Source organism: Schistocerca nitens, chromosome 9 (assembly GCF_023898315.1).
Source record: "Schistocerca nitens isolate TAMUIC-IGC-003100 chromosome 9, iqSchNite1.1, whole genome shotgun sequence".
Taxonomy (NCBI): domain Eukaryota; kingdom Metazoa; phylum Arthropoda; class Insecta; order Orthoptera; family Acrididae; genus Schistocerca; species Schistocerca nitens.
This window is the reverse complement of record NC_064622.1, coordinates 262,729,043-262,753,542: the sequence shown is the minus strand read 5'-3', so window position 1 is coordinate 262,753,542 and position 24,500 is coordinate 262,729,043. Positions and strand designations below refer to the sequence as shown.

General features: G+C 43.8%; 1 protein-coding gene across 1 annotated transcript in view; it reads right to left on the bottom strand.

Annotated features, from left to right (window-relative positions):
- LOC126203633 (uncharacterized) overlaps positions 1 to 24,500 on the bottom strand; it is a 65,494-nt gene that overhangs the window by 7,128 nt on the left and 33,866 nt on the right. Inside the window, exon 2 of the mRNA XM_049938006.1 lies at positions 10,190 to 10,429. Coding sequence (XP_049793963.1) covers positions 10,190 to 10,429 — 240 coding nt within the window. The remainder of the gene's footprint in view (positions 1 to 10,189; positions 10,430 to 24,500) is intronic.

The window sequence follows — 24,500 nt, the reverse complement described above, 5'->3', positions numbered from 1 at the left end:
TAAACATGGGCTCTAAAATGCATACGCTAAGAGCTTTGAACTCTTGATCAATAGGGGAGATGTTTTTCACACTAGCGAAGATGAACAAGTGCTCATAGCTCTTGAGGTATGCATTTTAGAACCCATGTTCCCTAGATATTTTTCTTGTCCTGGTCCATACTACCACCTCTGAAAGCTGCATACCCTACATTCTTGGCATCAACAGTACTGGTACAAGTATTACGCTGTCATAGGTATCAGAATGATTTGTAACTTTCGATTCTTTCGTTTCCAGAGAGCGACCCTTACCTCTGATTGATACACCTATCCGTCTCCACATCCTACCAAGTTTGTAACTTCATCACGGAACCACCCCGTATATACACCGATCAGCCACAATATTATGACCACCGAGCTACTATCGATATAAACCCGTCCAGACTATAGCAGGGTCAACTGGGGAGGAATGACTGTAGTCAGACACACACACGATGTAGTATTATCAATGATCGTGCTGTCCGTGTGTGGAATGGGGAAGGCGCGCGATCTATCTGAGTTTGACCGAGATCAGATTGTGATGGCCCGGAGGCTCGACACGATCATTTCGCAAAATGCAGAACCCGTCGAGTGTTCGAGGAGTACTATGGTGAGTGTCCTCATCACGGGGCGAAACCAAGGTGAATCAGCGTCCATACGTCGTGGGGTTGGGCGGTCGCTCCTCATTACATATGTACGGCATCGATGGCTTGGCAGACTGGTAAAACGGGACAGGCGACGAACTGTGGCGAGACTAACATCAGACTTTCATGCTGGGCAGGGTACAAGTGTGTATGAACACTCAGTCCACCGAACACTCCGCAACCGACGGCCCATGTATGCAATAACGTTAACACCACAACATCGGCAACTACGACTGAAATGGGCACGTGTCCATCGGCACTGGACATTGGCGCAACGGCAGAACGTTGCATGGTCGGATGAATCCCAATACCTTCTTCATCATGTCGATGGAAGGGCGCAAATCCGTCGTCTTCCAGAGGAACAGCTCCTTGACACCTGTACTGCGGGACGGAGACAAGGTGGCGGTGGCTCCATTATACTCTGGAGAACATTCACGTGGACATCCATGGGTCCAATGGAGCTCGTCCGGGGCACCATGACGGCCAAACAGTATCGTACACTGGTTGCAGACCACGTACACCACTTCATAACGCCCATGTTTCCCGAAGGCAGTGACATTTTTCAACAAGATAATGCGACACGTCATCAGGCGAGGAGTGTGATGGAAGGTTCGAGGAACACAGTGACGAGATCCAATTAATCTACTGACCCCCTCCCCCCTCACCCGATCTAACACATCCGGGAAGTGATTGAACGTAGGATCAGAGCTCATCGCCCCCTTCCCCAGTATTTACGGAAATTATGTGACTTGTGTATGCAGATGTGGTGCCAACTCCCTGCAGCTAACTTCTTAGCCCTCGTTGGTTCCGTACCACGACGTGTCGCCACCGTTGTCCGCGACAAAGGTGGACGTACTGGCTATTAGGCAGGTGGTTATAATGTTATGGCTGATCAATGTACATAAATTTATAGGAGCCGGCGCCCATAACTTGGATGCTCTGTAACGCCGTTGGATGACGTTCCTGGACATGTGTTTCTACATAAAACTTGATCTACTAAGTCCCCCATACTACCTCCAGAAGTGTGTAACATGAATATATCAGTACTGCATAACATTGAGTATAGCAGTATTCGAAATTATATTTATTTAACTTTGATAGTTTAATTATCACAACAATTGCTCTATTAGAAAACTTTCGAAAGGACCATTAGTTTTCGATACCGTTTTCCGGGGCATCATGGATGTGATATCACTTAAACTGTGGCATACTTCCTTCAATGTCCATAAAAATATCTTATGCCTCACAGCTCCTATATTGTCGTTTCCTCGGTTGTACTCCAAACTAAAAGTTGTGAGACTTAAGACGTTTCTATAGATGTGGAGAGGTCTGTCACCCAGTTGGTGCCTCAGATAATGGCACCATGCCTATGATTCCACAGGAACTATGGCAGGTTTCTCTCAACATCCATAGAAATAGCTTATGACTAACAGCTTCTAGTTTGGAGTATAACTGAGGAAAGCACATCAATTTAAGCTACCTAATGTAAAAGTAATTTCCTCTGCGACATTTTTGCAATAAAATTGTTTTCGTTCTGTTGATATTTCAAAACTGCTACACTAATTATTAACTATGAAGTATATGTTAACCAAAGGAGAAATAAAATTATTCACTTCCAGTTAACTGATTGCACAAACTGAAGGACAAAGATGATCAGCGAGCAAATACAGTTAAAAAATTGTGTCCTGCTCGTTATACTACTTCAAAAGCCTTAGTGTGAGATGCTCTACTGAATATTACTCTGGCACAATTGGAGTTAATACCAGATATAGAGCAACAGCACTTATTGCCAAAGTATTCAAATAGAATTAATAATGAAAAAGATACCATGTGCTTACAACTAAATATGTGACAGAACGTCTCTTTCTTCGTGCTCAGATAATCGTAAAACGCCTTTTTGTTCCAATAACTGACAAGGGCTTCTCGAGGCAAGCTTAGCTCATTCACTTGCAGTCGGCGTCGTTTTAATAGTAACGCAGGATTCGTCTCCAAGCACGTATGTGTGACGGTATTCATCCCACCAAAAACCGACCATGGAGATCGGACGCACTGCAAACCATCAGTCGGGCGATATAATGAAATAATAAGCAACCAACTGCATAAAAGAAATTTAATTTCTTGACCGGTTTCGGGTACTTAGTGCCCTTCTTCAGAAGGTTATTATGCTTATCGCATTATTTGCGAGTGCTAATAATAAAGTGCATACACTTCTGAAGAAGGGCGCTAAGTGCCCGGATCCGGTCAAGATACTAAATTTCTTTTATGCAAACTGTTTGCTTATTAATTCACTATACACGACTACAGTCGCTTATGACGGACAAAATACTAAACAGTCGGGTGATGTTATTGGGCAGCCTCTGTCGGCCGGCCGGTGTGGCCGTGCGGTTCTAGGCGCTTCAGTCTGGAACCGCGTGACCGCTACGGTCGCAGGTTCGAATCCTGCCTAGGGCATGGATGTGTGTGTTGTCCTTAGGTTAGTTAGGTTTAAGTAGTTCTAAGTTCTAGGGGACTGACGACCTCAGAAGTTAAGTCCCATAGTGCTCAGAGCCATTTGAACCATTTTGAGCCTCTGTCGATGGCGTCCGGCGACCGTCGTCGGTGGCACTCTGACCTCAGCCTAACATGTGATACCATAATTGGTACCGTCTGGCCTCCAGAGTACAGATGTAGAGGTAGATGTAAATGTGGTTGTAGCTGTAGGTGCAGATGCAGATTTAGATGGTGGTGATACGTTGTGCACTTTTTTCGTTATGAGGTTAATGTAATGGGGGTTCCTCGAAACTGTGTGTATGGACTGCAGTATGGGACGAATTGGAGTGGATGTTATATGGAAAGGAGCGTATGCAATCTATGTGGGAGAGAACTGATAGATGCGATGTACATGTTAGAAGATGCGTGGAAAGACAACAGGGCAGGAAAAGTTTGATTGCAGCCTTCATTCAGGATGACGAGGGTAAGCTACGGTTGGAAGGAAAAGTACATTACAGTGTCCAGTAGATGGACATGAATGGTAGGTATGTTGGTAGAGGCATGGTAGCAGAACAAGATTCTCAAGGATGGGAAGAACTATAGGATCATGGGAGAGATGTAGGAGAACTGGAAGTGTTCTAGGAGTTAAAAGTGGTGTGGAAACTGTATAACTGGTAGAGAACACGATCGGGAGAAGACACACGGTCCAGCCACATTAACGGGATTACTATCTACGCTCGACGTCAACGTGCAATAACCACCCACAGGTGGCAGGAGACATGACTAGCAGTGGAGTGTATATAAACCGAGTCGGGGACACGAGAAAAACACAGTGCAGTCATTGATTTAATGCAGAAACAGAGTGATTATCTGGCGTTCAAGAGGGCATGATGATTGACTTTCGAGCCAAGGGTGGAAATATTCCCGAAATGGCTAGTTTTGTGAACTGTTCGCCTGCCGCTTCGTTTAAAGTGTATTGTATATGGCAAAATGGCACTATCCAAACCTGTAGCCGAGGCAACTGCGGTGCAGTATGGACAATAGATGACAGGAGTGAACGACAGCTTTGGAGATGTGTACGGACGAATAGAGGTGCAACTGTTGAGCAACTGACAGCCCAGATGAAACAAGGGTTACCAACAATGTCTCCTCAATGACTGTTCAGCGCACGTTGCTGCGTGTGGGCCTCCTCAGCAGGCGCCTAGTTCATGCACCCAAGCTGACTGCTGTTCATTGGCGACAAAGGCTAGACTTTGCACGCCAGGACTGCCAGTGGGAGCCCACTGAGTGGCGAGAGGTGGCCTTTTAAGATGAATCGCGTTGTATGCTCCATCGGACAGGCTGCCGCTGGCGTGTACGGCCTTGCAGCAATTGTCGGAAGGGTCCAGGTCGGAGGAAGGAGCGTGTTGGTCTGGGTAATATTTTTGTAGCATTCCCTGGGTGATCTTGTGATTCTGGAAGGCACAATGGATCAACACAAGTATTCATCCACTCTTGGAGCCAATGCTCGCCCCTACATGCAGTTTGTTTTCCCTCGGCATCTACCGAGCGAAGTGGCGCAGTGGTTAGCACACTGGACTCGCGTTCGGAAGGACGACGGTTCAATCCCGTGTCCGACCATCCTGATTTAAGTTTTCCGTAGTTTCCCTAAATCACTTCAGGCAAATGGCAGGCTGGTTCCTTTGACAGGACGCGGCCGACTTACTTCCCCATCCTTCCCTAATCCGATGACCTCTCTGTCTGGTCTCTTCCCCAAAATCAATCCAACTCCTCGGAATGATGGAATCTACCAGCAAGACAATGGAACGTGTCACCCACTTTGCAGTACAAGTGTGCAGTCTGAAGAGCACCAGGGGAGTTAACTCTACTGCCGTGAGCACCAAACTCTCAGGATTAAAACCCAGTCGAGAATCTGTGGGACCACCTCGATCGGGCTGTTTGTGGCATGGACCCTCAACTGAGAATCCTAGCGAAGCTTGCAAGTGGACTAGAGTTGGCATAGATCCACAACTCTGTCGGTTCGTTCCAGAACCTCATTGACTCTCTTCCTTAACATCTCCCTGCAGAAGGGGTTATTCACGCTTTTGACAGGTGGCCACGTTAATAAGATGGATAGTGTAGTTGGATGCGGAAATTAAGCTGGAGTAGATACAGATCCATGATTTGGAGGTAGTTTTACACTACCTCCACCGACCTGTATACAGAGAATCAAAAACGTATTTATACTTATTGTTTAGTGTATTTTTACTTATTGTTGTGGATTGAGCATACCTAACACCCCACCAATCTGGCGATTTGGAGACAGACTCGAAGCGTGTACCACTAGGGGCAGGTATATCAGAACCTGTAGACGTATCATTCGGTCTGTATTGTCACATAAAATTAGTTCGTGCCTGCAGATATGTAATTCTATGAACAGATTTACAAAGCAGGCAGTCGCATGCATATGCTACTCATATTGACGTTTACCACGTCAGAAACAATGCTCATATTGAGCAAGTATAATGTGAGTTGAAAAGTTGGAAAGATGCTATATAGAGGATGTTTCAAAGTATTTGCATCAAACATCCATGGGTGATAGATTACGTCATGAGCAAAAATTTATGTTAAAGTGTCATCTGACGCTTTCCGGAGTCACTGGGCGTCTTTTTATTCAGAAGATGGCCGTAGGGCTTAAAAGACAAAATAAAATAATTTTTTTTAAAAAGTGTATGATATGGTAGTGGATCATAGAATATTAAATGTGTAGGAAATAGCTGACGCCAAATGAACATTAGAAGAAAGGGTACGAAACATTTTACATAGATAATTAACTGTGAGAAATCTTTATTTAAGATTTGTTGAGTGCCAACCATAGGCAAATGAGAAAACGAGTTTCACGGCAACAATTTCAAAACGAATGCAGCTCCTTGTAGATAGATCATGGGACCACCACTTTAAAACAAAAACGAAACAAGAATACAATAATGGAGCTCAAACAAAAAAATTGGAAGTTCATTTCTTCTTTCAGAAAGATTGTGAGCAGTGTTTTCGATGGTGAAAATGGGAGTCTTCTTGTTAATTATACTACCTAATCAGATCTACCCACATATTAGGGGACATTAATACGTTATGTGTCCATCCTTCGGCGTTATGGTGGCTTCCAGCCATTTGGGGACAGTTACAGTGAGGTTTCTGAATGTCTGTGGAGGAGTGGCAGCCCATTCTTCCTCAAGAACCGAAACCAGAGAAGATAATGATGTTGGTTACTGGTGTATGGAGTGAAGTCGATGTTCTAACTCATTCCACTGGATTGTGGTCGGGACTCTGCGCAGGCCAGTCCATTTCAAGGGTTGTGTTGTCCACAAACCACTGTCTCACAGTTGCTGCTTTATGACAGGGTGCATCGTCGTTATGACACAAGCAACAATCGTCTCCGAATTGTTTCTCTATTTAAACCTAATCGAGAATCTGTGGAACCACGTCTATCTGACTGTTTGCAGCATGAATCCTCAACCGAAAATTCCAGCACAGCTTATCGCAGCATTGGAGCGGCATGGCTATACAGCTCGGTCGGTACCTTCCAGAACTTCATTGATTCTCTTCCTGCACGTCTCCCTGCAAAAGGGACTATTCAGGCTTGTGACAGGTGGCCACATTAATAAGACTGGACAGTGTAGTTGGATTCAGAAATTGAGGTGGAGTGCATACAGCTCCATGATTTGGATGTAGTTTGCCACTGTCTCCCTCGAACCGGTTACAGAGCATGAAATGTGTATTTATACTTATTATTTAGTGTTTTTATACTTATTGTTATGGGTTGAGTATGCCTAACAGCCCACCAATCTGGCGATTCGGAGACAGACTCATAGATGACGAGTGATACTACAGCGATATTCATAACTACCTCTAGGGTTTCAAAAGACGACTGTGTAAAACCTCAGTGACATGCAGAATGGCCATATATATCAGTGGAGAAAGCATGTCTCCAAGTTTCGATTCATAACACTTTGACGAAGCGTGTACGACTTGGGTGTATCAGAACCTGCAGACGAATTATCCGGTCTGCTTTGTCACATCAAATTGGTTCGTGCTTGCAGAAATGCAACTCAATGAATAGTCCGTTTCAGGGACGCTGTTGTTCACAAACCACTTCCTGTTTTATGACAAGATGCATCGTTATGCCGGTACAAGCAATCATCGCCTCCGAACTGTCTTGGGCGTAGTACGCCAAGCTGTAAAATGTATTCGTATTGTCCGGCATTTAGCTCTTTGTTAAGCATAATAAGGGTACCACACCCTAAACACCAAAAAACAACCCCATACCATAAGGCCACCTCCCCTGTACCTCACCTGATGGCAGGTAACGTTCTTCAGGCATTAGCCAAACACAAACCCTTCTATTGGATTGGCACAGAGGACAGTGGAATTTATTACGACAAATCACTCATTTCCAGTCGTCCACTGTGCTCTTTACACTAGGACTAATGACAAAATATCGATCTATCGATTTTTTCCCAAGAGTATAAACATACATCGGGCGGTATCTTTTCCTATAATATATCGATATCAAAATGGCAATGTCGAGTGCCGATATTTTATATTATATTTTTTTCGCTATTTTCGGTAAGTATTTGAAGCTGTTCTTTTGAAGATAATTTTACTTTCAATGTGTGAAGGTGCCTTACTACTTTTTGAGCTTCATCATGTCCAACATTTCTCTTTGACTGTGTGCAGCAAGTATATGTGGCACAAAAAAAGAAGTCCGATTCCACTGGTGAGTGTCGGTGTGAATGGAGTAACAAGATGTGAAGAAATAGCGCACCAGTCACGTTAATAAACAATTTTTAACGCAACTAGAGTGTTATTTCTTCACATCGGCATTCTTCAAAGATAGTAGCTGAAAATGATGAACAAAAATTTAAATGACGAGACTTGTCTTTGGGGCGGGCGGAGACGACTAAGGGGAAATGCTGACGTAATCAGCGCTCGGCGCTCCTTACAGAAACTGCAACGTTTAACTTCACCCAGCGATTTCGATACTATAGATGCTAGGTCGCTGACGTTGTAAAAAAAGAAACAAAATTGAGAAACTGGGAAGTAGATACGAAGTGTTCCAGACAAATTCGATATGTGACACACCGAAGACGGACCCATCAGTCAACTTTTATTGTGCCACTTACATGCATTACGATTAGTAGCAAAGTGGTTATCGCCAAGCGTGAACGTGCATCGTTTTCCTTTCAATTCTTGCTCTAAGAGGGGTAGGTAGGCTGCTAGCTTGTTGGTGTACAGAATACATAATAATAAATCAATACTTAAATATAAAGCTCTAAACCCGTCTGTATATTTACAATATGCAGTGATTATTTTTACAGGCCGGCACGTCGATAATTTTGTGTCGTTTAATCGATGTATCTTTGCTGTTATCGATATGCTGTGAGCCTATTATGGTATTTTTAAATATCGATATACCGCATTACGATTTTTTGTAAATATCAACAGTCCTAGTTTACACCATGACACGTGTTTCCTACCAATGGCTTATGAGGAGCTGTTCGACCATTGTGTCCGATTATTTTTAACTCCCTACGCACAGGTATTGTGGTAGTTTGACTGCCGGTAGCGCTTTCAAACGCACTAGTGATTTCTTCCACTGATTCCGTGCTATTTTGTAAACCAACCTCCGCAATGCTCTACTGTCGTTGTCCGTCAATACATGAGTAATGTGCTGCGAATACATAGAATGAAAGATCCTTCATCATTTAGCTACAATATAGCACGTCAGCAACTGGAAGCAGTTAATTCCATAAATTATCTGGGAGTACGCATTAGGAGTGATTTAAAATGGAATGATCATATAAAATTAATCGTCGGTAAAGCAGATGCCAGACTGAGATTCATTGGAAGAATCCTAAGGAAATGCAATCCGAAAACAAAGGAAGTAGGTTACAGTACGCTTGTTCGCCCACTGCTTGAATACTGCTCACCAGTGTGGGGTCTGTACCAGATAGGGTTGATAGAAGAGATAGAGAAAATCCAACGGAGAGAAGCGCGCTTCGTTACAGGATCATTTAGTAATAGCGAAAGTGTTACGGAGATGATAGATAAACTCCAGTGGAAGACTCTGCAGGAGAGACGCTCAGTAGCTCGATACGGGCTTTTGTTGAAGTTTCGAGAACATACCTTCACCGAGGAGTCAAGCAGTATATTGCTCCCTCCTACGTGTATCTCGCGAAGAGACCATGAGGATAAAATCAGAGAGATTAGAGCCCACACAGAGGCATACCGACAATCTTTCTTTCCACGGACAATACGAGACTGGAACAGAAGGGAGAACCGATAGAGGAACTCAAAGTACTCTCCGCCACACACTGTTGGGTGGCTTGCGGAGCATGGACGTAGATGTAGAGATGTAGATGAGGTCGGCCTGGTCCTGATATAGCTGTGACCGTCCCTTCGCGTTTCCACTTCATAGTCACATTACCAACGGTCTACTTGGGCAGCTTTAGAAGGGCTGAAATGTTCGCGAGGAATCAGATTACTCACGTGACGTACAACTTATAGTCCATGTTCGAGTTCTCCTGGCAGATGGAAGTTTTGGAAATTTGTGGTAAGTACCTATGGGACCAAACTACTGAGGCCATCGGTCCCTACGCTTACACACTACTTAATCTAGCTTAAACAACTTACACTAAGGACAACACACACACCCATGGCCGAGGGAGGACTCGAATCCCTGTTGGGGGGATTGTGCTGTTACTTCTTCTGCACTGACTGTACAGTATTCCCCGCCTCCTCTTCTACTGGCGGGTGTCCAGCTTTCATCATATCTAGTGGCCAATTCCACATAGCATAGCGCTGTCTAGAAGTCGTAATCAGATAGTGTATGTTGAGCTGTATGATTTCATCTAAAAGACGGCCACGTTGTCAACGTTGCGCATTAATTTACTTTCTATCTTTCACTGGCGGACAAAGAAATTTCTACGTAACCCTGGTCGGACTCGCCCCAGTAGAAGGACGAACTGGAGCTGACAGAGATCGGGCACATGCAGTAATGGGGTCAGCGTCACTGGAGTTACCTGGAATATGGCCACTGGGATGGAGGCGAGCTCGTCGATGCCTGAGAGGACGAGCTCCCTGAGCGATTTGGGGAGTATCGATTCCAGCTCCAGGTGTGACACATTCAGCACCCTGAGCTTCTGGAGTCCAGCTGCCTTCTCCAGTGTGTGCGCCCCAAGTTTCACCAAAGAGCAGTTCTCGATCGTGATCATATACGCACCCGACAGGAAACCCGTATCGTTAGACACCACGTCGATCTCCTGAAAAAACAAATATACAATGATATCAGCCGAGAATGTATGTGGTGAAATGTATTGGTAACTTGTATATGAATACAAGAGGCATTAAAAGCACAGAAACGTATTAAGTGGATGCTACATTGTGTTTCAGAAAACTACATCCGATTTCACAAGAGTACAGTGAAGCAGGGAAATAGTGCGCACTTAAGCAAAAATTATTATTTTCACACATTCATAATAAGTAACCCAAAACAACCAGCATTTGATGTTTCTGTGGCTTATTTTTACTGTACTAAAACAATTTAAACGTAAAACATAGTACAATGAAGTTCAATTGCGAGTATCACAAAAACGAGATTGTGCATGATCCTCCACCTCATGCCGCCGGAGTGGCCGAGCGGTTCTAGGCGCTACAGTCTGGAACCGCGAGACCGCTACGGTCGCAGGCTCGAATCCTGCCTCGGGCATGGATGCGTGTGATGTCCTTAGGTTAGTTAGGTTTAAGTAGTTCTAAGTTCTAGGGGACTGATGACCTCAGAAGTTGAGTCCCATAGTGCTCAGAACCTTTACCTCATAGGATAGTTATCTGCAGTGCTTGAGAAGGGAAGTTTACGCGATGTTAAATGAATAGTTTACTTTTTTACTTTGTTGATATTATTATTACAGTTGTTTTCTTATTAGAGCCGTAATTATTATTATTATTATTATTATTATTATTATTATTATTATTATTATTATTACAGGCGTACTGGTCTAAACTAGCCAATAACGTAACTTGGAAATGTGTGGTAAGGTCTTATGGGACCAAACTGCTGAGGTCATCGGTCCCTAAGTTTACACACTACTTAATCTAGCTTAAACTTAAGCTAAGGACGACACACACACCCATGCCCGCGGGAGGACTCGAACCTCCGACGGGGAGAGCGGCGCGGACCGTGACAAGACGCCTCAGACCGCGCGGCAATAACGTAATACATAATTAAATAAAGGTAATCTTGTATAAAGTATTTGGTATCCTAGGTGGATGTTTAAAATAGTTTTGTCAGTCAGGAATTAAATCGAGGCTATGGATTCAGGCATGAAGAAACTAACGAAAATAGTGTAATAAGATAAACAGCCTTCGTTCTGAAGCATCTCACCTAAACTGAAATTACCGAATTGACAATGCCCTTATTACTGCGTTTATCATGAACATATCAGTATAATATTTGTTTATTTATTTACGATGAGATGAAAGTCACTTAATTTCTGATGCAAGGTACCGTGGTGTGCGTGAACTGAGGAGCAGATGGCTTACACACAACCACGGAACTTGTCTGAACAGAACCAATCTAATGGGTGCACGAAGCAGTGATATCTTGCAGATGTAACGCATACAAGCATCCATGGTTATTTATAACCATCTGGTGTTCTCACTACTCGACTCGTGTTCGATTACACAGCAATAGTGAAGGCTCCGCTGTGATTACACACGTTAACATTTTACTTGCTGTGGAAATGCTTTCCTAAACTTTTTGTTACCATAATTGAGGGGCTGAGAACCATAGGGGTCTAAAGCAAATCATCATCGATTTCGAGATTGTAGCACATATGCAAGCTCCCGACGTCTGTTGATTTTATGGTGAACCAGCTAATTTATCGGCATCTGTAGTCACATACGGGTATATGAACTTTCACGAAAAGTTGTCTCGCCGAGTTCTCGGATATTCATGTCCATAAGAGTCCAAAGCACAAAGCATAAAGCATAATTTTGTTTCTGTGCATTACTTAATTGTTGTCTAGAGTTGACGACATAATTTGCCGGCAACTGTGGCCGACCGGTTCTAGGAGCTTCAGTCCGGAACCACGCTGCTGCTACGGTCGCAGGTTCGAATCCTGCCTCGGGCATGGATATGTGTGATGTCCTTAGGATAGTTAGGTTTAATTAATTCTAAGTCTAGGGGACTGATGACCTCAGATAGTGCTTAGATAGTGCTTAGAGCCATTTGAACCATTTGTGAACATAATTTAGTACGCCGGCCGGTGTGGCCGTGCGGTTCTAGGCGCTACAGTCTGGAACCGCGGGACCGCTACGGTCGCAGGTTCGAATCCTGCCTCGGGCATGGATATGTGTGATGTCCTTAGGTTAGTTAGGTTTAAGTAGCTCTAAGTTCTAGGGGACTGATGACCTCAGCTGTTAAGTCCCATAGTGCTCAGAGCGATTTGAACCAATTAATTTATTACGTTGTAGTAATACTTCATAATCAGGGATGTATCGTAAATTTTACCTGAACCTCAAGCCACAGAATGTGCTTAATGGCAATGATGATAACAGTATGTGTGGTGCATTTAGTATCTATTTATTAGTAATTTTTGAGAATATTTCACGTAGCGAATGTTCTGATTCTAATGTCATAGTAATTATGAACTTTATAACAGGCAAAAGACACTATTGTCACTAATATGGAAATTTTATGAATTAACATTAACAATAAATATAATCTTAATTATTCATTCATATTTCATAACAAAGTGGTTAAATTATTTTTCATATTGAGTATAGGATGTTGAGACTTGGTTAAAAAACAGTTTCGACCTATCAGACTGGTCGTTTCTCTATGAATCTGATTTTCACAAACGTCTGTTTTTCTCAAAACTTTGTTTCTGTTTTGTGGGCCTGCATGGTTCTCAGTGCCTCAATTTAATAATCGAGTACGCTAAAGGATATAATAACTAATTGTGACATTCCACTCAATGGTGCTTAATGAATCCCACTTAACAGATCATCATACGATCGCAATTAAGAAACAACCAAAAATCGAGAAGGACGAGCCGAATTATCAACAAAGTGCTCAAACTGTGACCAGAACATCAAGAGGCCGCCAAGCTACTTAGATGACTGTCCTAGGAGCGCGGACAGACGTCCTGTTGCAGACAGGGTATTCCAGGGCATGCAAGCAGTCAAAAGTACTGGTAACTTAGGTACGCAAATGATCGTTCTCTATTGTTTACGCTGCGATAAATGGCTGCACACGTTCCACGGTGTATGTTTCGAGCGGACGCCCTGGTGCTAGACGGCAACCATTGATGTGACGTGACAGAAAGCGTTGTTCATGTGATTTGGCAACTCGTTTCCACTTTTCCATGATGCAATAGCGATTGCCTACAGCAGACGTAGCAACTGAGGACGTCGTTGCGTCAACAATCACACGAGCACAGCTCGTCATTTGCGAAACGTAAAATGCACCACAGATAACAACCTATTGTGCTTTATGAAAGGGAAAGACGTTAATTTCTCACAGTTTTGAAAAGTGGTGGACACACAACGCCTTGTCGCCAATTAGTGGCTGCATTGTCGTTAGTCCAATTTCAATAAATGGCAATGGCGATAGCACATAAACAATAGAAGAACCGTTCTATTTCCCTGACATTTATGCCCAGTCACTGTACTTTCAAAATCAGCCCTTTGTCAAATATTTTCCAATCATAAAGTTCTCATCTGAAGTGACAATTGCCTGGGGTTGAACAATTATATCGAACGAGGTGGCGCAGTGGTTAGCACTATGGACTCACATAGTTCAAACCCGCGTCCGGGCATCCTCATTTTGTTTCTCCGCGATTTTCCTAATTCGCTCCAGACAAATACCGGGATGATTCCTTTGGAAGGGCACGGTCGATTTCCTTCTCCATTCCTGAAACAATCCGAACTTGTGCTCCGTCTCTAACGACCTCGGTGTCGACAACACGTTAACCCTAATCTCCCTTTTTTTCCCTATCGAACAATTATCTCTTGGTTTTCAGGAGCAGCCACCTTAGACTCACGCTATTCAAGTAGGCCTCCGAGCCCAAAAAAAGTTTTAAGAACGCTATATTTCCCCCTATACAGGGTGGTCCATTGATAGCGACCGGGCCAAATATATCACGAAATAAGCATCAAACGAAAAAAACTACAAAGAACGAAACTCGTCTAGCTTGAAGGGGGAAACCAGATGGCGCTATGGTTGGTTCGCTAGATGTCGCTGCCATAGGTCAAACGGGTATCAACTGCGTTTTTTAAAATAGGAACCCCCATTTTTATTACATATTCGTGTAGTACGTAAAGAAATATGAATGTTTTAGTTGGACCACTTTTTTCGCTTTGTGATAGATGGCACTGTAATAGTCACAAACAGATGGCTCACAATTTTAGACGAACAGTTGGTAACAGCTAGGTTTTTTAAATTAAAATACAGAACGTAGGTACGTTTGAACATTTTATTTCGGTTGTTTCAATATGATACAGGTACCTTTGTGAACTTATCATTTTTGAGAACGCATGCTGTCACTGCGTGATTACCTGTAAATACCACATTAATGCAATAAATGCTCAAAATGATGCTCGTCAACCTCAATGGATTTGGCAATACGTGTAACGACATTCCTCTCAACAGCGAGTAGTTCGCCTTCCGTAATGTACGCACAACGGGAAGTGTCCCGCTGGTTTTTGATGAGTGAGTTTCCGAGTGTTAAAATATGTGATGTAAATGGCCTTAGCTTTTGGTTGCATTGATTTAGAAGCTTAAATTTTTTACACTGCCAAGGCACCGTAGGCGTCACTATATCAGATGGATTTCAGCTTGATACCTCTATCCGTTCCTGAGAAAGTGAGTCTTAACAGTCAGACAGACAGACAGAAAGACAGGCGGACATGAAAGCGATCCCGTAAGGGTGCCGACTGTGGTATGAAACTCATAAAAAAGTGCTCAGCATGAAGCTCCAATAGTCTTGCAGACACATGATTATTCTCAACAAGGGCAAGAAACTCCGTTAAATTTGCGCATTTCGCACATTAAATATGGAGGAGCTAGTGATGCAGTGAATAGAAGATGACCCAGAAACAAGTATTCGAAGAATCACACCTGCTCTAGCGGTAAATAACCATGTAGTGTAGTCAGTTCTGCATATGCCATTACTTAAATCATGCAAGCCGGTAAGGCCGAGCGGTTCTAGGCGCTTCAGTCTGGAACCGCGCGACCACTACGGTCGCAGGTTCGAATCCTGCCTCGGGCATAGATGTGTGTGCTGTCCTTAGGTTAGTTAGGTTTAAGTAGTTCTATGTTCTAGGGGACTGATGACCTAAGATGTTAAGTCCCATAGTTCTCAGTGCCATTTGAATTTGAACTTAATTCATATCACTAACAGCATGTACAAATTGTCACACCACAAAACTGCCGTGCCAGATTGCAGTCCTGCCAGTGGATTCTAAGACGTAGAGCTCCAGACGCACAGTTCACATCTTGCAGTTTTTTGATGACGCGTGAGTGGGAAAGTACGAGGGGCGTTCAGTAAGTAATGCAACAATTTTTTCCCAGCCAATTTCGGTTGAAAAAACTGCAGTATTTGTTGTGAGACATCGTGGAATGTTTCCGCTCCAGCTCCTATACTTTCATGAAATTTCGATAGGTAGCGGCGCTATACATGACCTTCAAAATGTCGTCTGCAACGGCGGTGCGTTCCAAGTAGTGACTTGTCATTGAATTTCTTTCGGCCGAAAATCATAACATCGCAGATATTCATAGGAGCTTGCACAATGTCTACGGAAACTCGGCCGTGGACAAAATCACGCTGAGTCGTTGGGCGAGGCGTCTGCCAACATCACAATAACGTCGCGCAAACCTATCTGATCTCCCACGTGCCCGCCGCGCTGCAATGTTGGAACTTGCGGACATTCACACTCAAGGTGACCGACGGATCAAATCAAACACCTCGCTGGAGAACTGGACGTCTCCGTTGGTAGAGCTGACACACACATACGCCAACTGGGATACTGAAAGATGTATGCCGTCTGGGTACCTCGCTGTCTAAAAGAAGACCATAAAGAGCAACGAGACCATATGTGCGGAATTCTCCACGACAACGCAAGGCCTCACACAGGTCTGCGCATCCGAGAGGACCTCACAAAATTTCATTGCACTGTTCTTCCTCATCCACCCTGCAACCTGGATCTCGCTCCTTCCGACTTCCACCTGTATGGCCCTATGAAGGATACACTCCGCGGGAAGCAGTACGTGGATAATGGGGAGAATGGCTCTGACGTTGACCAGAAGAGTAGTACCATGCGGCCATACAGGCTCTCCAACTAAGGTTTCGCAATGAACGTGAATTATGTTGAAAAATCTGCTTTTGTAGCCAGAGGAGTGGAGAATAATACCGCGTATTAGAATCCTGGACAAACAACTTGCTGTCAGAAAAAAATGTGTTGCATTACTTATTGAACGCCCCTCGCAATTTATCACAGTAACCCCGCGTGGACAGATCCAGACCATGGAACGATCAAGAAAGTAAGACACCATAATGTATGACCAGAAATTATTAGTGAGAGATCCATATGGCTATACAGGACAAATTAGCAGGTTATGTTAAACAACAATTTCTGTGCTAAAAATTACCCGCAACATTTGAGAACGTTCCTATTGCAAAGAAAGCACCAATGAGATTGATGCACGACGGAGTACCACCTTGTTTTCTGCGCCTCCTACGACACTGCCTAACACAGACGTTTAATAAGCCTTGGATTGGACGACTAGGTCCAGTATCACGGTAGCTCCATTCTCCTGTTTAAGTGCTCGAATTCATAGGGCAGTATTTTTCTAGTCTTGACCCGTACTCCTTTCTTTTTTCAAACTATCTGTTTTTACTTAGTATACATCCACCTCACCAGAGTGGAATAATAAACTGGCAAATAAACTAAAGCAGATGATATGACTGGCTGGGAGACCACGAGGGACAGGTTCAGTTACCTAGTTGGAAAAAATGTTCCTATCAGAATGAGATTTTCACTCTGCAGCGGAGTGTGCGCTGATATGAAACTTCCTGACAGATTAAAACTGTATGCCGGACCGAGACTCGAACTCGGGACCTTTGCCTTTCGCGAGCAAGTGCTCTACGACCAAGGTCCCGAGTTCGAGTCTCGGTCCGGCACACAGTTTTAATCTGCTAGGAAGTTTCAATTTTCTTCTCCTTCACGCCACTGGAATCACTGATTTGCGAAGTATAAGATTAGTATGTTAAGTGTATTTGATATATGTAGATGACTGTAATGTGTGTGGGTGGTGTGGTGTGGTGTGGTGTGGTGTCCTCTTTGCTTTGTATGACGACGAGAGGGTAAACTAGGTGCTGTCACATACTCCTCATTCACCTGCTCCTCTCGAATAGCACCAAGGGGTCCGCCGACCTCAACGTCCCCATCCAACAGACGGATCACGATCAGCCGTGGCACATGTCCTCACTCCATACGCTGCGGAGAAGTCTGGAACTCTATCGAAGACATTGGTGCAAAATCTGGTGACCGAGAACTTTATGCCACCTCCCCTCCTCCCCTTTAAAGAAAAATTGCCAACAGCGCGCTACACACCCGGTCGGTCACCCATTAGAGTACCGAGTACCGGTAATGCCCGGCGTAGCTTAGCTTTGATGTTCTGATGGGAACCGCTGTATACACGAGGCAAAGCCGTTGGCAATTAATTGCCGAGATAACGACATACAGTAAGATGCTAATTCTCGAGCGATCAAGAAAGCAAGGCAACACGTTCGCTTTAGTATCAATTTGTGGCTGATGTATCACTGTCGCTTCCCCTCACAGCTTTCTCCTATTCCGATTCCCGCGAATGGTGTACCTGAAGAACAACCGTTGGTGAGCGTCAGTACGACCTCTTATCTTTCTGAATTTATCTGCATGGTCTTTCCTTGACTAGCATACTGCCGGAAAAAGCACTGCAACGCCCTTAAGGACTAGGTCGCTTTATTGACAAGTGACGTGATAGGCAGTTCAACGTTGTAGGAGTATATGACAACAAATACAGACCAAATGAAACACTCTAGTCACAGTAAATGATATCCAAACAGTCACGTCAATAAACACATCTGTGACAACGCAGGCGCGTTTTCTCGCATGCAAATGTCCATAAAGGAGGTGAACGGCATCCTGCGATTGACCATCCCACGCTTTTGCGCCTTTTGTTGCAATTCGGCAATGGCTTTTGCAGGTCCTCGAGAGCGAGAAAGCTCCTGCATCGTCATGTAGCACACTTGTTCAGCTGGCGACAGATCTGGTGACTTTACTGGCCAGGGCAGTTGCTTTACACCACGAAAAGCACGTTACATGCAGCAACTCTATGTGGATGTGCATTGTCGTGCTGAAAGAGCACATAAAAATGGTTCAAATGGCTCTAAGCACTTTGGGACTTAACATCTGAGGTCATCAGTCCCCTAGACTTAGAACTACTTAAACCTAACTAACCTAAGGACATCACACACATCCATGCCCGAGGCAGGATTTGAACCTGCGACCGTAGCAGCAGCGCGGTTCCGGACTGAAGCGCCTAGAACCGCTCGGCCACAAAAAAAAAAAAAACACAACACCTTCCTGTCGAAGAAATGGCAATAGCTCGACGATAACAGCCTGTTCAACGTTGCGGGCACTGATTATTGTACGCTGCCAAAACACCTATTGTAGCCGTGAGTTCTTGCTGATGGCCGCTTCACCATCAAGCCTGGGATGGGACTTGCGTGTCGTGCGCGAATGCACCCTGGAATAGACATCTCATCAGGTCCACGCCGTACGCGTGAACGTCCATCACTCGGATACAAACACAACCTACTGTCATCACTGAAGACAACCGAGCGTCATTCCACTTTTCAGTCATTTCTTTCAAGACACCATCGTAGCCATGTCTGGCGTTGTCGTGGTGTCAGTGGTGGCCTGGCCAGAGACGTACATGATCTTACTACTGGTGCTACCAGACGGTTCTTAACGGTCTCTGATGACAGAGTAGTTGCAGCAGACAACCGGAGCTCTTTCCTGGATGCCGTTCGGTCGGCCTCCGCTGCCCGTACAATGCGTCGATCTACAAGGGCGTCTGTACTGCGTGGACGTCCAGAACCTGGTCTACATATGTGTGTATATTGCGCAGACCACTGTCAAAAGCACCGACTCACCACGCCCACTACGTGCGCAACATGTGCAGGAATCCGTCGATACGCCCATCCACCTTCCCACAGGCCAACAGTGCGACTCCATTCAAATGGCTGAAGTTGTTCAACATGACTTGACTCCCTGGTGGGGCATGGTTGTATCCTAGAATGAAAACTGTAAACACTGTTCACCTCTAAATTCACGCACAGTCACTGCCTGCAGAGTCCAAACAGAGCGCACATAGACAGGCCTACTGAGCGCCTTCTGATCGTCGATGACGGTGACAAATGATCCACCAGTACTTTGATCCCTCAGTATTGTAGACGCCCTCCGACGATCTGCTGTCGTCGACTTCCCTGATGTAAGATATTGATGTTGTTATCTACTGTATATGCCCGACTTCTCTTTATATTTACACATCAGATGGAGCAGCCACAAACATCTTCACTCTACGGCGATTAAATATCGGGTTCTGATAATAATAATTAATGTTGACTTTTTGCGCAGTAGATCACCCCTCACCTGTTGCTGCATTACCGAAGGGAAGATAGTTAATAACGTCTTTGGCTGATAGTTTATCATTTCAGCTTCCTATTTCTGGCGTTACTTCTTATCTGCACTGCTTCTGGTTTTGTAGTATTTCTGTATGATTGGAAATGAAACATTAAATGGCTTTGAAGTCACAACGCTTCGTAATATTTCATAATCGAACCTTCCGTTATCCGGAGATACAGTTTGCAGCTTTCCTATTATTACCGTTGACTAATATACACGCTGTTGTCGAAATCACTTTAGTTTTTTACTAACAACATTTAATAATAATTAAATGACCATCAATGATTGTGTTTTTTATATAGAGAAAAGGAGGGTTGATCCTACAATTACACTCAGCAATGACGGCAACCAAAATGTCCATGACTTTTATAGTTCGTCACTCAAAGATATTATAGCAAGGACTATGGTCCATGACTATACTTCGATAGAGTCATTCAGACTTCGTACGTTTTTACTTACACAAGGCTAAGTGTCCAATTCCGTTCTTATGTTCAGTTTAACGCCCCTTCGTATAGTCCACAGATCCTACTATCGGTTTTTCGGCATGTAATAGGGTTCAATACTGAGCGATACTTTCTCTCGCGCAAACAATTCCTCAAATATTTTTAGTTCGTGACCGTACAGCAAAGATCTACCTAGGCCTCAGTATAAGTTTCACGTAAGGCTGTTCCATATAAATTAACTGTAGTCACTTTCCTTGTAGTCTGACAGAGTTGCCCTGATCCCTTCCGTAACATATCAACGGAAATGCCAGCTAATCGCACGCCGCAGCTACCGTAGACTTATTCAGAGCGCAGGAAACCTGTGCATGGTTTATGAAGTGGATTTCCCCGAGACGCTACTTTGCTGCAGGCGTTATTCTGATGAAAGAGTATATATCGATAATTTTAATTAAAACTTTTTCAACGCCACTAATTATTTACGATATTATCGATCACCTCTTCCCTATATGAGAATAAGACTGATAACATTGTTCCCAGTTAAAAGAGCGGTTATAGTATACACACGTTATACCCTGGCGCCACTGAACACAGTCCTTGGGGATTGCGTTCTGTGTCCTACAGTGTATATAGGAGAAAGTATGCTCTCGCAATTTTAACAGTGCGGTGTCTGCTACTTGGTCGCTAGATATGTTTCCGGTACATCCGATCAACGCGCGAGTGTTACCGAAATACTACGTGAACACAAGTGCGAATCCCTGAAGGGAAGTAGTCGTTCTTTCCACGAAACACTGTTGAGGAAGTTTAGAGAACCGTCATTTCCGACAGACCGCAGAATGATCTACTGCCACCAACACACATTCGCGTACAGACCGCGAAGACGAGATAGGAGAAATCAGGACTCATAAGGACGCACATAGACAGATATTTTCCCTCACTCCATTTGCGAGCGGAACAGGAAAGCGAACCACCAGCAGTTGTATAAGGGACACTCCACCATCCACCGTGTTCTGATTTGCGAAGAATTTATGTAGATGTAAATATAGTTTGACGAGTGCCTCCGTGTTCTTCTCATTTAAACGAACCGGCTACGAAACCAACTATCCTTTTTCGGATTGTATCTATTTCCTCTGTCAAACTTCCTTGTTAAGAGTCCCAGGCTAAGGACCAATACTTAGACATCTGTCGGATGTGTGTTTTGAAAGCTAGCTCCTCCTCAATGGCCTACTGTTCCTGAGGAGCCTTCTAATGCACCTCGGTCTGCCACCCGCCCTTCCTGTGATTAGTTTTATGTGAGTTCCACTTCATGCTGTTGTTGTTGTGGTCTTCAGTCCAGAGACTGGTTTCATACAGCTCTCCATGCTACTCTATCCTGTGCAAGCTTCTTCATCTCCCAGTACCTACTGCACCCTACGTCCTTCTGATCTGTTTAGTGTATTCATCTTTTAGTCTCCCTCTACGATTTTTACCCCCCACGCTGCCCTCCAATACTAAATTGGTGATCCCTTGATGCCTTAGAATATCCTCTAATAACCGATCCCTTCTTCTAGTCAAGTTGTGCCACAAATTTCTCTTCTCCCCAATTCTATTCAATACCTCCTCATTAGTTATGTAATCTACCCATCTAATCCTCAGCATTCTTCTATAGCACTACATTTCGAAAGCTTCTATTCTCTTCTTGTCTAAACTATTTATCGTCCACGTTTCACTTCCATACATGGCTACACTCCATACAAATACTTTCAGAAACGGCTTCCCGACACTTAAATCTATACTCGAGGTTAACAAATTTATCTTCTTCAGAAACGCTTTCCTTGCCATTGCCAGTCTACATTTTATATCCTCTCTACTTCGACCTTCATCAGTTATTTTGCTCCCCAAATAGCAAAACTCCTTTACTACTTTAAGTGTCTCATTTAGTAATCTAATTCCCTCAGCATCATCCGATTTAATTCGACTACATTCGATTATCCTCGTTTTACTTTTGTTGATGTTCATCTTATATCCTCCTCTAAAGATATTGTCCATTCTGTTCAGCTGCTCTTCCAGGTCCTTTCCACTTCATATCGCTCCATAATCATACTACCAGATATTTAATGGATGACTGCTTCCGCTAATTTTTTGCCAATCGTGTAATCAAACAATAACATGTCTTCCCACCAGTTTACGCGCAATACATTACATTTCTTTATGTTTGTGCGTCAAACTGACAGACGCTGCGCCGAGCGTCGATTCTCGACAGGTATTCCTGCATTTCACTACAGTTTTCTAGCGTTGCGTTTACTCTGTATAGCACTTCACTAGTCGCAAAGAGCGTCACGGAGCTTCCGATGTTGCCACTTCTTCATATACACTGTGTAAACGGTAACCATTTACAACATACCACACTAGTGTAAAGTCAAGACGAATCATTTGGTCCATCAATCTGGGGATGAACCTCAAATTGGCCTATCAATAGAGCCGTTGAACTACTGTAGGCTGCGGTAGATATTGTAAGTAAGCGTAGACTATGGAGGTTTTCCTTGTAGCTTTGGTCAGTTAAGATTCCAACACAATGACATGTACGTTACGTGTATAGCATACCTATCGGGTACTCCTTCATTTCGATCGCTTTGTTTGCAGATCAGTGGCCGAGCGGTTCTAGGCGCTTCAGTCTGGAGTCGCATTGCTGCTACGGTCGCAGGTTCGAATCCTGCCTCGGGCATGGATGTGTGTGTTGTCCTTAGTTAGGTTTAAGTAGTTCTAAGTCTAGGGACTGATGACCTCAGATATTAGGTCCCATAGTGCTTAGAGCCAATTGAACGCACCTCCGTTACAGACGTCATTTTGCAGGCTACGTACAATACGCCACAAATTGTAACTTCACGAATCTATAGGGGCTGAAGAGGGAATCTTCCACCATGTCCTACAACATGGTCTTAGTTTTTTCAACCGAAATTTGGCGAGACAAAAAAGTGTTGCACTACTTATTGAACACTCCTCGTAACTTGTACTTTCGTATAAGGATAATGAAAGAAAAGAGACTTTTACAAACGTCATTCCAAAACCAGACATAACTACACATGTTACTAATTCGGCCTAAACTTAGTTCTTACACGCACAATACCCACTTAGCTAGAAGGCCACAGAAAAAAACGACCCAGTTCTTAACTTTATGCTGTTAAAATTTTAGCGAGAAAAAGAAATGAACTTCAGACAGTTAACACCGGCAAAGAAGGCGAGAGGATATTCCAAATCTCGCATGGAGAGCACGCGCTATAGCTTAAGTGGTTTTTGTACGCTAGTTTGAGGCCGTTTCCCGACTTGATAGACCTCAAGGGTCTTGTTTTCAAATTGTTCGTCTTGACTTCCTCTACACCATTGTGGTACTTTTAAGCAGGTATAAACAGTTGTTGATTACATCCTCTGTATTGTAACAAGCGACTGTCACACAAAGACTCCGCCGTCGTTCACACGAAGGTACTTCTACGTCTGAAGATTTCTCTCTGCTTAGAATGTCACTTTGTGTTCTATTCGATAGAAACTATTCAGTTCAGTTACAAAGTTGATCTCGTATACTGTATGACCAATATTAAATTGTGCTGAAAACTGTTGCCGCTACTTCGTGACAATACAATCTGTTTAATCCATTGTTTTGACCATCTGATAAGACAAACTATAATATGGATGTTTTCACCAAGATGGAGCAACAGCGTCTATTGTTCCTGACGATTTCAATGAGGAGAGCAAAGAAATCTCCATAACTACAATATCGCCATACTTCTCTCAATGTGATATATAACTGCTCAGCAAGTTGAAAGATTAAATGTAATGTAATGATCTCTACACGCTGGAAGAGCTACAGCGGAACACTGAAAATCATAAGGTGGCCGCCTCTCAGGTGAAGACGTTAAGTGCGTTCCACAGTTTCATAAATCGCACACAGCGTTGCATCGATATCAATGGTAGCCTTTTCTAGAATCGCCTGTGAAGTCCTTCTGTTCATTAACTAAGGTAACTTACCCTGTGTGAGACTTATTCTTAACGGAGAGAAAGTTTCAGACGTGAAAAGTAACTTCTGACGTACCCCAAAGGGAATGTCGTAGGACCAGACATATTCATTGACTTGAGTTTCATTGGAATAATTGTCAGCAAGTGTATTCCACTGACGAAGGAGGAAACTTAC